General features: G+C 38.1%; 1 protein-coding gene across 1 annotated transcript in view; it reads right to left on the minus strand.

The window, feature by feature from the left end:
• Positions 1–199: 199 nt before the first annotated feature.
• Positions 200–15878, minus strand: part of Pdlim5 (PDZ and LIM domain 5) — a 103058-nt gene continuing 87379 nt past the window's right edge. Inside the window, exons 7-10 of the mRNA XM_017796390.2 lie at positions 8296–8476; positions 6341–6461; positions 3428–3543; positions 200–1084 (exon numbers count right to left, since the gene is read on the minus strand). Of these exons, the coding sequence (XP_017651879.1) occupies positions 995–1084; positions 3428–3543; positions 6341–6461; positions 8296–8476 (508 nt within the window). The 3' untranslated portion in view covers positions 200–994. The remainder of the gene's footprint in view (positions 1085–3427; positions 3544–6340; positions 6462–8295; positions 8477–15878) is intronic.

Raw genomic sequence — 15878 nt, forward strand, 5'->3', positions numbered from 1 at the left:
GAAAGAAAAGAAAATCCCAGAACAGCCTCAAACAAATAAGAGCACAAACTCAGATCTTATCATCTTATCAATCCTCAAGCCAAAAGGCTTATTTGGCAAGTTGTTCTCAAATCTCAAGTCAATGGCAGAATGTGAAAATGATCTAATCAGCTCCTTATCTGAAAGGGGGTAGGGATTCTTGTTTATTTTTCAAGAATGATCCTTTTCTTTACCCAGTTCTACCCTGTTATTTTCTACTTACGCTCTCTAAGGAAGAGGCAAAACTGTTACAGTCCAAAGACACTGAATTATCAGAAGAGAAACACGGCAGTGTAATCCGGTGGCGAAGCACCCACCCTGTCTGAACAGAGGCTAGCCTGAGCCCTATAAGCGACAACTTTTGGGTGAGCTTAAGAGAAGAACATAGTGTCCCTTATAGGCATGACATACTTTGATCAAAACCTTTGCTGGCCTGTCTTACTGAAAGGATTGTTAAGACCAAAACATGTACACATGCTAAAAATAAAAAGATCCCTCCTACTGATAAAATTCTGTTTAAATTCCTATTTACTATTTTAAACATAAACGGGTTTAATAGACAATTATGGTTATTAACAAAGTTTAAGGCATTTTTATTGCCTTCTGCAGATTCTCATAACTAAAAAGGAAAGTATAATCATTTCAGTGTAGAGGCTAGAGTTTCTAATTCTAAAATTTAATTATTTACTAATTTATTCTATGATGAATTTAATAGTCAACCAGGAAATTGATTTTTATAAAGGTTATTTTATGGGCAGAAAATACAGGAAAAAGTCATAATAAATGCCAAACTGTCTCTGACTTTCTGAAGCCAAACATTTCCACAGACTCAGTTGTAACTGTTGGAATTTATCCCGTCAGGGTGACTATTATTTTTTGAAATTCCATATAAATATTAAGACTAAAAATTAAATGGTAATTTTAATTTTTCTCTTTTTTTCTTAAAATTTTTTATCTTCCTAGGAACTGTTGATTTTCAAAAATTCACAGAATGAGCATGTTTCTTGCAAAGTGGCTTGTCCTTCTTGGAGAAAAATGTCTGACCTTCCAAACTTTCACAGCATACCTGGAAAAAAGAAGCATAATCTAAGAGAATATCATTACTTCAATCAATAATTCATGTTGACATTGTCATATCCAAAGAGGAAAGTGAGTATCCCCTAGTGAATAATATTGCAAGTTCTTTAGACAGTTGTGCTAAATGTCCTGATGTCTCATGATTACTAAGACATTTCATGCAATCTTTGAAAAAGCAAAGAATGGCTTTTTCAGGAATGCACTATAATTTATTTAGTTCACTGATTTAAAATTGCTTTTCTTTACAGAGAAGGAAAGAGTCCCGATAAAAAATCAATACATAAAGAAGTTACATTAAATATACTCTCTTTCAACAAATGTTTATCTACCTTTTGAATATGTTTCCTCTTATATAATGAAAGCATTCAAAAAGAAAACACAACTCAAATGACTGCTTTGCCAAGCATGACCAAGCCCAACTTCAGTGTGTCTCATAATACACTAGCAATAGGATTTTAAAAACATTTATTTTATTTTTAAATATATGTTTGTGTGCACGTGTCTGTCTATGTGAGTTTAGGTGCCTGTGGAGGCTAGAGATGTTGAGTCTCTTTGCAGCTGGAGTTATAGGTGGTTGTGAGCCACCACATGAGTGTTGGGAACTGAATGTGGGTCCTGGACGAGAGCAACATATACTCAACAGCTAAGCCATCTCTCCAAGCTCACTAGGTTGTTTTTTAACCAGCTTTTAGAAAGAAATCATTCATTCATGAAAGAACTGATGGGTTTAATTCTCATTGTGAAAACCTCGGCTAGGCTCTACCTGTGACAGTTTTGTGGTCTGGCTGCCCACACTTCTGTCATCTTGTTTTTCCTGCTACCTTGGAAATCACAATGTGTGCAAGAAGAGAGAGGGCAAATCTGCTACAGTTGCTGCTTTTTATACTTCATGATGTCTGAGAGATGAATGGGAGAAGAAAGAGCTCAAAAGCATTGCCTGGAAAAATAATTTGATTTTTCCATTATTTATTTCCCATCATACAATAGGTATCAAATCTAACAGCAATAACCAGAAAAAAAAAAAAGAAAAGAAAAAGAAAACTAACACTAGAGTGGAGCACCTTCACAATCTTTACAGATATTTACCTTCTAAATAAAAAGAATTATCTTAGGTTAATGCTGATTTCTTGACCTATTCTAATCATTAAAAATAAAAATAAGGGCTGTTGGGGGGTAGCTCAGTCAGTAAAGCACTCAAGTTTGATCCCCAGAACTCAGGGAGAAATGCTGGCCCAGTGGTGGGTGGTGTACACATGCTTGTAATCCCAACACAGGGAGGCTGGAAACAGGAAGATGCCTGGGGTTCATCTGCCAGCCAGTCGTCTAATTGGTGAGCTGTAGGCCAATGAAAAACTCTGTTTCAGAGGCTGTGGCAGGTGTTCTTGAGGGTGACACCTGAAGTTGTCCTCTGGCCTCAAAATGCACGCACACACACACAAAGACACACATGCACACATAGGAAATAAATAAAACTAAAAGAATTAAAATATGAAGTGGGGAGCTAAAGATGGCTCAGTAGTGAAGAGCACTGCTGCCACTGCAGACAAAGGATCCAGGTCCCGTTCCCAGCACCCACACAGCAGCTAACCATCTGTAACTCCAGTTCCAGGGCATCTGACACCCTCTTCTGACCAGGCATGCATGTGGTGCACATTCATACATGTGGGCAAAACACTAATAAACAGAAAATAAAAATAAATTTTTCAAAAGCAGTTAAATAGGTGAATTTTTTTGCATCTCTTTATTGCAGTTTCAAAAAGAAAAGAAGATGCATGGGCTGTAAGTCAGAATAAAGATAAAGAATCAGCATCTAGTTCACATCCAATGCTCACGTTAGCTTTTTACTAACATTTATTGTGTATAAGTGTGCATCCATGTATGTAGAAGTCAGAGGGCAACTTGGACGAGTTGTTTCTCTCCATCCACTGTGCGGATCCCTGGGATCAAACTCATGTTGTTAAATTTGGCAACAGAGGCCTTTTACCCGCTGACATGTCACTGGCCCCTCACTTTGTTTAGTTGTTTTGTTCTCGCTGTTTAAGAAGTATCTTATGTTTCCAAAAACAACCGAAAATATACAATAAAGGAGTTTAAGAAAAAGGAACTCTTACTGTTTTAAATATATATATATATCTTTTCTTATAGACATTAATGTACTAAAAGTTATATTTTCTCTGAGTAGTAAAGATCATATTATATGCCAAATAATTTCAAACCTACCTTTAAAATCATCATAAAATATTGTTCTTTAGTTTTGAAGAACTAAACAATGTAAGAACAGTTATTTCCATTAAGTACTTACACTTCAGTTAGGAAAGCTGAGTTTACTTACGGAGCACACAAAGCAAGTGTCATGCCAGGTGTAGCCCAGAGCTTCCAGGAACATGTCACCTGCTTCTATGGGAAATTCGCATCCACGGCATATTGTACCAAAAAGGGCATAATAATCTGCATCAGAGTAGAGGAGAGATGTAATTGAAACATCATGAGGACTTTGAATGGCAGGACACAGAAAACAGAACCAAATGGAGACTGAATGAGACATGAGGGTTACTGCTGAGGAAGAACGAGGCCAATATCCACTGGGGCTGAGCAGCAGGGCCTCCAGAGTCTACTGGATGGGAGGAGGGTAATCTCTGCAGACGGCCTAATCTCTGGTCTGAGATGTATGTTTAGCATGTTTCAGGTCTCCCTTGGGAACCATTTAGTGTTTTTTTATTATATTTTTCCATGTTACACTTTTTTCTGCTTAAATGCCTAGATACCCAGAACAGAAATCACTATTCTGAGTAGTTACCAGTGTACTTGGATATTTAAAAGAACTACAAAAGAATGTCTAATAATTTTTAATAACGAGCCTAGTCAATACAAATGGAGAACAAGCCTGGAAAATTTCATAGGACATTTTACTTGGTTAGGATGCAAAGAGAAGTTACAGGACACTTTCATGAATAAGGGCCATGACTGAATTCCTAGCTGGGCTCTCTCAACAATGCTAGCCACAATTTCTGTTGTTATATTTTCCCTTCAAGTTTATGACTTCATATTGGAAATCCTTAGCCAGACAACAATAATTATTCGACACACATTAATTCTAAAATATGAACAGGATTTCCTTCTGAAGAAAGCAGCTTTGACGTTTCTCTACACTAAATGAGATGGCTATCACATTTTATTCTCTTTGTACAACAGCACTGCTGTGCTGACATGGTTCACCTTCTGGCCTTTGAGACTATCCATATGGCTTGAAGCTAAAGGGAAAGGATTCTTAATATGCAGCTTGGTGCACCATTCCTAACAATCCTTAATACTCCTTAGCACCATGTGTTCAACACACCCCACAGACTCTGCTGTGCCAGGCAGTGGTCTGAGCACTGCAGAGGTATAGTGGCAGAAAAGACAGGTGTGGGTACTCTTCTGTGGGGCTTAAGTTCTCACTGGGAATAAGATGCTATCATTTATAATTTAAGATTGTGATAAACGCAAAGAAACAAAAAAATAATGCTATGAAATGGAGTAATTGGCAGTATCTATTATATTATATTGGAGACTTAGTAAAATCCTCTGGTAAAACTTGAAGAACAAGGAGGAATCACATTCTAGTTAGAAGAAATAGTAAGTACAAAGGCCCTAGAGAAAGGGGAAAAAAATCTTAGCTGTGTTCAGAAATAGCAAAGTGGCAGGTATGGGTCAAATCTAGTGGCGGAATGTAAAGGAGCAGGAGATGAGGCTGGCCAACAAGTGCTAGCAGCGGGTATGATTCTCATTTGAATGGAAGCAACTGATGGATAGGAGCATGATATGACTGATGTTAGCACTGCTACGATTTCTCTGTAGCTGCTATTTGGGAGCGCAGACCGAGAATGAGAACATGCTGGGCACAGTGGTGATGGTGGAGATGCAAGGAGAGGCCTATCCATTATTCACTTGATATAGACTTGTCAGTGGGTTTACTTGTTATTCTGAACTTGGGAAGAACAGGAAAAGAGAACCCTAAGTGTTTGGATAGTGGACAGTGGAATCATCCACTGAGATGCCGAAGTCCACTAAGAGCTGTTTTGGGGGTTAAAGAAAAAGAAAATCAGACCATGTTGGCTAGAAGTAACATTTAAATTAATCTTTACTGCTATTCTTCCCTCTGCAAGCAATGCTTTAGGGTTTTATGTTATGACTTCTTGATTATTCAGAATGATTTATAAAGCTTCCAAAACTCACAAATCAGTCAACCAACTAAACAAGAAAAAGCAAGCTTCACTTCAGAAAAATTAAGCAACTGTAAAATGTGAGATATTCTGACTGAATAAGGTATGCAGCTTGCAGCCAACTAATACTGCTGACAACCCATGGGACATTTCACTGGAGTGTCTGCGGCTTCCTGATGTGCAATCTGGAATAGACACAAGCCATTCCTAACAGCGGCACTAAGAGGAAGGGAAGAGTAAGAGTGAGCAAAGAGGTGAGTGATGCTGGGCCCGCTTCAGACTGGAGGCTGAGGGCTTCTTGAACTTCACATGGTGGGATGGTCGCTTCTAGATCCACACTTGAATTTCATGCTAAAGTAAATTAAACCTCACAGTGAGAACATAGTGGTAGCTGGTAAAGGTAAAACAAGGGAAAACGTATTTTGTATTTTGAAATATATATTACAGAAGCAATACTGGAGTAAAGACAATATAAGCAAATGTTAAGAAAGTTCAATTGCAGCTGTAGCAGAGGAAAGGAGGAGCTTGTTGTGCAGGCACTAAGAAACGTGAGGTAGACGGGACCTTATAGCCTACGTCATTAAAAATTACCATAAAGTCATCCAAGCCAGGGTTACTATCCCATTCAATAAATGTAGCAAAGGAGTTCACATTTATTTTCAAGGCTGTGGCTTTAAAGAACAAAACAGTAACATATTCTAACACTAACCATTTCTCATGTTTATAACCACCCAGCATTCACTATCAGACCAGAGAGGTGGCTTTAGGCCACATTTTTTTTTTTTGGTAGAAGTTATGCCTACAATGATTCAAGCATAATATTTTTCCTACTAAGTAAGTCTTATACCTTTTAAATATTCATAATGAAGTTGGAAATGTTTATCTTCACCAAGTTTTATTTTTTTTTTTTTGCTATAGACTCTGAGTAATATGTAATGCTTCTAAAACAATTAGGAAAACTTGTTGGCCTAAAATTTTCTCTCAATTTTACAGCAACATAATGTTTTAGCTTCATTCTTAAGTCGCTAACGGCTTATTCTTACCAGTCTCACAGTAGGGCTCACCATCCTCCAAATGGAAAACATTATTACGAATGGGTTTTCCACAGGCCACACACACAAAACAGGACACATGCCAAGTTTTTTTCAAAGCATTGATGACTTCCTGTTACAGAAAGGTGGTAGGGTTTAAAGAAAGTCTATAATAAATACACCAATACTTACTCTCACTGCTGTACCAAGTTAATGCAGAAGACATACACACTGCATCTTTTCCCTGAGCTTTTCATCAAAGAAACAAGAGACACTTAACAGTAGATTCACACGTGGCTGAAACCTATGTGTATAATATGTGTGCTTTTCACAAACATAAGTCAATAAACCCATTTAAAGAGTGACCACTGGTATTAAGCTTTATACATGCAGTGAATAAGGGCAGTATTCCGTAAGTGATTGCTACAACACATTCTGCTTTCTTTCAAAGGGTGTCAGGATACATTAACTTAAAAAACTTTCATAGTATTATCTTGAAAATGTCACGGAGGAGGGGGAAGCATTTTAAAACTAAAACAAACCTATACTTCAGTGCATTATAGAAGCAATAATGTAATCAGTATAATCCAATCAGCTCAGCACTTGTTTAACTTTTTGGAATCAGCTGTGACTGCTGTATGCACTCACTCCACTGACTATCTAAAGCTTGAACCCTAAAGCAAGGATCCTAGTCCATAATGGCTTTCTAGCTAAATGCACCAACTATGCAAGACTTGGAAGAGATTCTAATCAGTAAAAGAGGCTTGGGGTTGTTGGTTTTGCAAGAACTGTTTCTTTGGATGGAGAATAAGAGAGATGGAGCAATGAAAAGTCATTCTTGAAGAATACTTAATAACAGAAATTTGTCTGTTCACTTCCTAAGGTCTAGGTACTTTTAAGGCTCCTGACTTTGTTTTATTCTTTAACACACATAATGCATGTATACACTAAAATGTATGCTGCCTACCCTACTAATTATCTGTCATTATTTGGGAAGGCAAAGCTAACCATTCTACTCCTTTATCCCCAGCATACTGCACAAATTAGCATAAACACAGTTCAGGCAGCATATTTATATCTTAATTTATTTTCAAAATTTTGGATCTATTTAAGGATGTACCCAATAATTCATATTTCTTTCACTTAGTATGAATTAGAGTTTCATTACTATATTTTCCTATTGAGTGTACTAGGCAGAATTCAGCAAAGTCATCTCCAAATTTTATATGAAGCTAAGAAACTGGGCTTCTTCTAAAATCAAATTCCCACTACTAGTTACCTATAAGAAGTGCGTGACACTTAATATGTCATTGAAAACTGGATATTCCAGAACATAACATTCATTTACTCATCATTATTAATTATCTGATTCCTCAATTATTTACTTTCCCCAAAAAAGTGTAGACTGAAATTATTTTTCTATCAATGTACACAACCAAAGTTACATTTTTAAACACTAATGCGCTCTTAAGTAAAATACATTTTAAGCTTCATGTTTTACATATTTTACATATTTCATGAGGTTAGTGTCCTGTACTTGAACCCTGACTAGTAGGGGAAGGCTGCTCCTATGAAAGTTACGGAATTTAATTTAAAACAGTGAAGGTGTCAGTTCTGAGAGCTCATGTGTGTGGTCCTGGGTGACCTCTTCACTCCTGAGCAAACAGGTCCTGCTGAGGTAGCACAACCACGGTAAATTATTTTTCCCCCACAGTGGCTAGACTTTCACCAGACAAGCCAGCACTCAGTAAGGTAAAACCAAAGACAACTAACCCCATGAGTCTGATATACTTCTACAGAAGTCTGTTTAAGTTTGCTTTATAATAATAAATACTAATGAAAGCAGAGAGGGTTGATAAAGCAAAATGAAAATAAAAAGTGAAAATGATGGAAAAGTTTTATGACAAAAATTTACATCTCTTTAAGACTCACTAAAAAAGGGGAAAAAAAAGTCTCCCAATACTTACCCCAAGGATCTTCCTTTGGCACCGACCACATTCAGGAGCAAAGAATTTCTCATAGCACAGCTCACAATACAGTGCTCCCTTCTCTTCTACAAAGCCAATATAGGCCATTGTATTTTTGCAGTGAGCACAGTTAAATTCTTCTGGGTGCCAAGATTTCCCCAGTGCCACTAGGAAAGGTCCCCTGACAAAAGAAAAGAGATCAACTTGACGCACAGATGAAAGTTTCTAACGTTAGCCTTTTACACAACGTCTGGTCAGCTACTAAATTTTCTTTTTAGGGATCAGCACAGTGGTGCTGTCAACTTGCACAGAGAGACCGTGCTGTGTGTGATGAGAACAGGCGAGAAGGGTAGCAGCACTTGGGATTCCTTCTAGAGAAGTCATTCTTCCCTCTCTCTGGTTTTCCAGGATTTTAGTGGCATGTTTCACTGAGCCACAGTAAGTCAATCTGTCTCCATCATGATCATGACTGAGATGAGAGTGCTGACTGGTACAGTGGAGAAGCAACCAGAATAGCATGTGTTTTAAGCCAAGAGGGGAGTTTGACATCCCTCTGGAAAATTAAAAATTAAAAAACCCCTCAATTTGGCAATGACTGAGTCCCCCTCAAAAGATGGTAAAGTATGCAGTACAGTACTATCAAATATAGGCATAATGTTCTACAGTAATCTCAAGAATTATTCATCCTTTCATATTGCATAATTGAAGTTTTATACTCAATGCTTAGCAAGTCCACCTCCCTAAACATGACTAATTTTTTTTCTTTTTTTTAATTTTGAGGGAAGGTCTCACTCTGAGACAGTTGCCTAGGCTGGCCAGGAACTGAAGAGGTAGCCCTAGGCTGGCCTCAAACTGATGATCCTCCTGCCTCAGTCTCTCAAGTGCTGGGATTGCAAGTATGAGCCACCATGCCTAGCTATAGCTGATTTTAATGCATGGTTGTATCAGAGGTAACAAATGTTTATAAGAGATTTCCCCCCTAAATACTATGCAGTCACGAACTGATAAGATGAATTTGGTTCATTTGACAGGAACCCATTATGAAGCCTTATCTAGTCAAAAGCCAGCAGAGATGAACCAGTTTAGCCTCTACAACACAATTTTCAGTAGCTATATTACACCAATTTTTATTCATAGAGTGGCTCTACCTCTAAGGCACTTTTACACTTATCTAATTTTCCATGCAACACTCCTGTGAGATAGACCAGGGCAGCTATTACCAACTCAGTTTAACAGATGGAGTGGCTGGAGCATAGAGTGTTCAAAAAATATGACAAACATCGTGAAATTACAGACAAAGCCAAAGCTAGACAGGAGCTGGCGCTCCTGCTTCCCAGTGTATTACTCTAGTCAACTGAGACTCTGCCTTCACTCTCACTACCGTCAACCAGCACCATGATGATCACAGGCAGGTGTAGCAAACATCAAGCATTGGACTTCTAGGCTAGGCAGACTAATAACAGGAAAATTCATAGCAACGAGCATTGTATAGAGCAGCTTCTAAGCTTTGACAACATAAACCCTGCTATTTAACAGCTATCTCAGAGGGCTGTAACGTGCCTATAACCCAAGCACTGTGGGGTAGAGATGGGGATTCTGAAAGCTTGGTGGCCAGCCAGCCTAGCTGAAGTGGCAAGCTTCTGGTTCAGTGAAGAGCCTGTCTCAAGGAAATAAGGCAGAGAAGGATAGAAGAAGACACCCAGTGTCTTACTTTGGCCTCTGCTTGCCTGCTTAGAGATATGTGCACCCATACTCAATGAACGTACCACACACATAAAAAGAAAAACCAACCACTTCCATTTTCCATTTGCCCCCCCCCCCCGTCTTTGTCTAATTCTCTTTCTCCCTTTTCCCTTTCCCTCTCCCTCACTCCTACCTCATTCCCCAATATACTGGTGTAATCACATCTAATTCCACACACAAAGTTCCACTGACATTTGCTTAGATCCAGCTCTCAGTCTTGCAAGAGTCAGGACAGTAGAAAACCTTGCTATAAATTAAACTTTGTGCCTATGACATATATAAAAAAGTATTTTCTAGCTCTACTTTTTGTTAAACTATTAATATTTTTATGAGATTTTATACATGCAACCCTCCTAGATTTGAGATAAGTAGTTCATTTTTATTGTTGTTGTTGTTGTTGTTGTTATTATTATTATTATTATTAAAACTTAATGGTGACCAGGCCAGTACTTAGGGTACTGCAGTTTTACAATGACTTATAAGGAAGGCATCTGTTAATATCTCTAAAAGAAAAGAAGGGGCTATGTGTAACCTACTGTAAAGTAATATATTATACCTTCAGTGAGTTGTCCCTCCGTTTGTAATCACTTTATAGTCTCATTCCACAAGGTCCTTCATTTATTTTTCTCATTATTTATATGGCAAGTACTTTATCATTAAAGGTAAAACAAGAAGTCATGCTGCTCAAAACTGGACAAAGTTTTATGAGTGCTCTGAGCTTTCCCACCAGCTAGTATCTAGATATACATGTTATAGAACATTTTAGGATAAATTTATTGTGACCACAATGTATATAGTAGGACTTTGGGCTTTATGCTACAATATTAAAACACATTTAGGATGGTTTACAGTGCTGAGCTGAGTTTTTCATTAAGAACATCTCCAGCTCATGTGCAAGCTGAATGGACTTCAGGTCAGGATCCTTACTTGGTTCTTTGGTTTTCAAAAGAAATCCGTTCAGCCTTGGACTCTGCATTATTCTACACTGTGTAGTGAGTACTTGGAATAAAAAGGAAAGCTTTGCTCCTGGAACACATCTGTCAACCAGCTGAAGAAGCTCATCTGACAGAAAGATAGTCATTTAAAACCTGACTAAGGAACATAGAGTCTGTTTTGTAGCTTTTCTCAAGTATGTTATGTCAGACCACAGGAGAACTCGGGTCTGTGAATCACGGCACTTGGCTTGACCCAGCCCACAGAATCATTCCTTTTATGAGCAGTGCTCAGTGTGAGACATCATCCAGTATTGACAGCTGCTACAGAAAGCAGCTCTGCTCACTCTTGCTCCTCCTGAAGCTGACAAAGAGCACACAGTGCCAGGTTCACATGGGCTCCACGGAACACTTCCTATCAGATTTCTGCAACGGGAACAGTTGAGAGTCCCTTGAGCAGGAGTTTTACTTTTACCATATTGTGTGGTACACTGCAAAAAGCCAAATGTGTAGCTTAACTACAGGCGACTGACTCTGTGGGTCATTATGGAAGTACTGTCCGTTTCAAAACTAGCTTCATTCTGAATCATCTACCCGTAATTTTCATTCTTGTGCTCTTTCATAAATCAGAAGGCCAACATTTCATGTATTTTTTGCATGTGTACAGGTGTTCACATGTGTATGGTATACACATACTTGTGTATGTCCATGCATCAGTATGTGAAGCCTGAAGCTGACTTCAGGTGTCTTCTTGTCACTCTCCTTGACTGAGGCAGGGTGTCTTGTTGAACTCAGAGCTTGCCAGATCTGGTTAATATAGCTAGTTAGCTTGCACCAGGGATCCTCATTTCTGCCTCTTGAGTGTTGGGATTCCAGGAGGCCATTATGTCTTCCTTGCTTTTACATGGGTTCTGAGGATCCAAATGTGGGTCCTCATGCTTACATGGTAAGCACTTTATCCACTGAGCCATCTCCTTACATTGCATGTTTCTTAAAAACTACTTTAAAAAACTTTCTGACATGAAGTTCATCATTAATAATTAAAAATATAGTTTAGTGTATTTGATGAACAGCTTTAAAGGATTTCATTAGTTTCTTTTTCATGCATGAGCAGTGAAAGAAATTCTAGATGATAAAGAACATGGCTCTGTATGTTTAAAATGAGTAGATAGTGACTCTTGCTCATGCCAGATGTTCTTCCTTTAAAGAAGCACACTCAGGGAAAAGACTCATCTAACTGGATACTCCAGCTGAAAGAACATCTTTCCCTTCAATGTTCCTGAGGTCAAATGTGGATTAAATAAATCGCTTATGTATAAGAAAGCACTCTCTTGTATGTGTCAGCAAGGACTAATTTAACAAATTCATTAACGCTGGATTAACATGAGGAAGTTCTACTTCTTTCAGATAGGATTGGGTTTACATCTTCAAACTGGAATGACAAGCTTGGATAACTGCTAAGTGAAATTAAATATTCACCTGCCTCTCACAGTACTCCACACCCTCAGCTCTTACTAAGTACATGTTGACTGACAAAGGAAAGGAAGGGAAAGAGTTAAGGCATTTAACTGGCTGAAGAGGAAGAGATACCACACGAAACTTTTTACCTCATTTATCTTCTTTGATTTATGCCCCTTATCTACTCTTCAACTGCACCCCCTTCCAAAAGAAGGTGGAAAGATACTGAGTTCAAAGAAAAAGAACTTACAAACAGAAAGGTGAAAGAAACTGACAGTTTCAACAGGTACAACCTAACAGGGATTTAGCTGTAGAAGCAAATGCTTACAGCTTGCTTCCTTTGTTACTTAATTTCCACAGTAGCCCAGGTGATAGTTTCCACCAAAAAAAAATGAAGAAAACATTATAATTAGCTAATTATAATGTTTGTTATGTTTCATACACATAACAAACTACAAATCTAGAATCTTCCAAAGCCTAGATTCTATAGTTTTTTGTCTGACTAAAGTTATTGAATCAGCATAAGTTTAAAACAAGTCTACAAAAGCTGGGTGTGATGCTTACTCTTGTAATCTCAACACTCTGGAGGCTGAGGCAAGAGGGTGAAGAGTTCTAGACCAGGCTGAGCTACATTTTGAGCCTATCTCAGAAGCAAGCAAGCAAGCAAACAAACAAAAAACAAATGAAACAACAGCAAAAACCCAAACAACAACAACCAATGTCTACCAAAGTATATTAACAACTTCTGTTGTGCTCAAGAACAGAAAGGAACATTATAGTGGGCTGGAGATATGGCTCAGTGGTTAAGAGCACTAGCTGCTCTTGCAGAAAACTCAGGTTTAATTCCCAGCACCCACATGGTAGTTAACAACCATCTGTAACTTGAGTTCCAGGGGAACCTGACACCTTCTTCTGATCCCCACAGGCATTGGAAGATACAGATGCACTTACATACATGCAGGCAATACATAGAAACATACTGACTAGATTTCAACCTAGACACTTTAATCTGTACCATAACATCTTTTAAAAAAAGTCATTTGGTATTAGTTGAGTTAAAAAAAAAAATCTGCTAAATGCAGCACGTGTTAAGCACTATTCTAGTAACAGGGAATATGGTAAGGAACCAAGCTGGTGAGAGCCTTGTTTGCACGGAATTGTTGTTCACCCTAACGTGAAGGGGAGGACAAAATAAAATGCATGGCATGGTGGATACGGAAGAGATGAAGAGGAAAAAAAAAACCACTGGGAAAGAGAGAAGGAAGCTGCATGGAGGGGTAAGTGGGAAAATTTAAATAGGCAGCCAAAGGACATGCTGACTTCTGAGTAAAGATGTAAACATGAACTATTAAAATATCCAGGAGGAAAGAATGCAGGCCAAGGAAGAGCAAGTGTGAACAGTAGGAAGACTGTGTTTCATGGTAAAGGAAAAAGAAGGGGAGCCCAACAGTCTGCATTGGGAATTTATTGTTGATTGAATACATTTACATGATTGTAATACCTTCTTGACTGATTTAATGTCTTACAATTATACAATTTGCTTCTCTGTTTCTTAGTGCCCTCTTATCTCAGAGCAGGGAGATAATGAGGTGGGGATGTAGTAGAACCAACTATGTAGAGTCTTTAGGTCACTTTTATTATGGATACCCAGTTCTGAGACAAACAGTTGACATGATCTGTTTAAACAAGTGTTGGAGGGGATGTGTAGACTCTGGTACACACACACCAGTGGGAATGTAAAATAGTACAGCTGCTGTGCAAAATAGTTTGGCAGTTCCCAAATCAAGTTACCAAACTGCTTTGTAAAATGAAGTGAATAATATTCATTTGAGTGAATCAGCATATTTATTACCTGTAATCACTACAACAATTATAACACTATTATTATTAAGTATATTAGTTCTCCCTCCCTATTTCATTTACTTTAATGAATAAAGGAGTTTTGAACCGTAGAAAAAAAGATTCATAAAGCTACTGTATTATAAGAAACAGGTAGAAGGCAAGGACACAGTTGAAAGAATACTTACAACTTAACTCCATTACTCCAGGTTCAAGATGACAGTAACTTGGATCAGGGTAGTAGTAGAAATAATAAGTGTTCAGACTCTGGACATATTTAGAAGTGAGAATCGAATGGATGTGTGGAAAGATCACATATGAGGTCTGATCAAATAAGAAAACAGAAATGCTACCCAAGATGGGGAGGACTGAGAGGAGAGGGGGATATATGGTTAGAATAATCTCTCCTACTGAGTGTTAAATAGGATACTGCTCCTACCGTTAGATTGTGGAATATGCCAAAAGATTCGTTGACACTGAATTAACTAAAAGACAAATGTTTCTAGATGGCCCTGATCTAATCAGAGAACATTTAAAGGAAGCCGACTGTAATGCTGGCCCTAAGGAGAAAGCTAACTGTAGAGTTGTGGATTGCCAAGGGTGAAGGCAGCTGCCAGGAGGTGAGCGACCCAGTCCTACAGCTGCAAGGGACTGAATTCTTCCAATAGCCAAATTCCAGAAGTACTTGGAAGAAGATCCGGATCTCCACATAACTGCAGCTCAGCTGACACCTTGATCCTAGCCTGGTAACATTCTCAGCGGAGGCTGTTAAGCCATGCCCACAGCTTCCTCCTGACTCACAGAAACCAGGGAGGCATGTGGGTGTGGTTAGCAACCCTCAGTCTTACCTTGTCTCAGTACAAAGTAATTTTGAACTCGAAAAGAATTAAAGTTTGTGACCTTTTAATGTTTGTCAATCAATCAAATTTTGGTTTCATTGCTATTCTGTTTTTCACTAATTTCTGGTGAACCCCTGATTCTCTTTTTCCTGCTTGCTTGGATTTAGACTGTTTTCTTTCTTTCTTTCTTTCTTTCTTTCTTTCTTTCTTTCTTTCTTTCTTTCTTTCTTTCTTTCTTTCTTTCTTTCTTTCTTTCTTTCTTTCTTTCTTTCTTTCTTTCTTTCTTTCTTTCTTTCTTTCTTTCTTTCTTTCTTTCTTTCTTTCTTTCTTTCTTTCTTTCTTTCTTTCTTTCTTTCTTTCTTTCTTTCTTTCTTTGGCTATGTAACAACTGGTTTGAACTCTTTTCAAAAATAAGGAGATGAACAGAGAGTTCTCAAAAGAAGAAATAAATATGGCTAAGAAGCATCTTAACAGGTATTCAACATTATTAGCAATTAAGGAAATGCAAATTAAAACCACTTTAAGATTTCATCTTACCCCGGTCAGACTGACTAAGATCAAGAGAACAAATGATACCAAATGTTGGCAAGGATATGGGGAAAGGAGAATGCTCATCCACTGCTGGTGGGATTGCAAACTTGTTCAACTCCTATGGAAAGCAGTGTGGAGAACACTTAAAAAACTACAAAACAAACCTACCATTTGACCCAGTTATACCTCTCCATGGCATATACCCAAAGAACTCATCCTATTGCAGAGACACTTGTACATC

This window comes from Nannospalax galili, unplaced genomic scaffold (assembly GCF_000622305.1).
Source record: "Nannospalax galili isolate Female #2095 unplaced genomic scaffold, S.galili_v1.0 scaffold189, whole genome shotgun sequence".
Lineage (NCBI taxonomy): Eukaryota > Metazoa > Chordata > Mammalia > Rodentia > Spalacidae > Nannospalax > Nannospalax galili.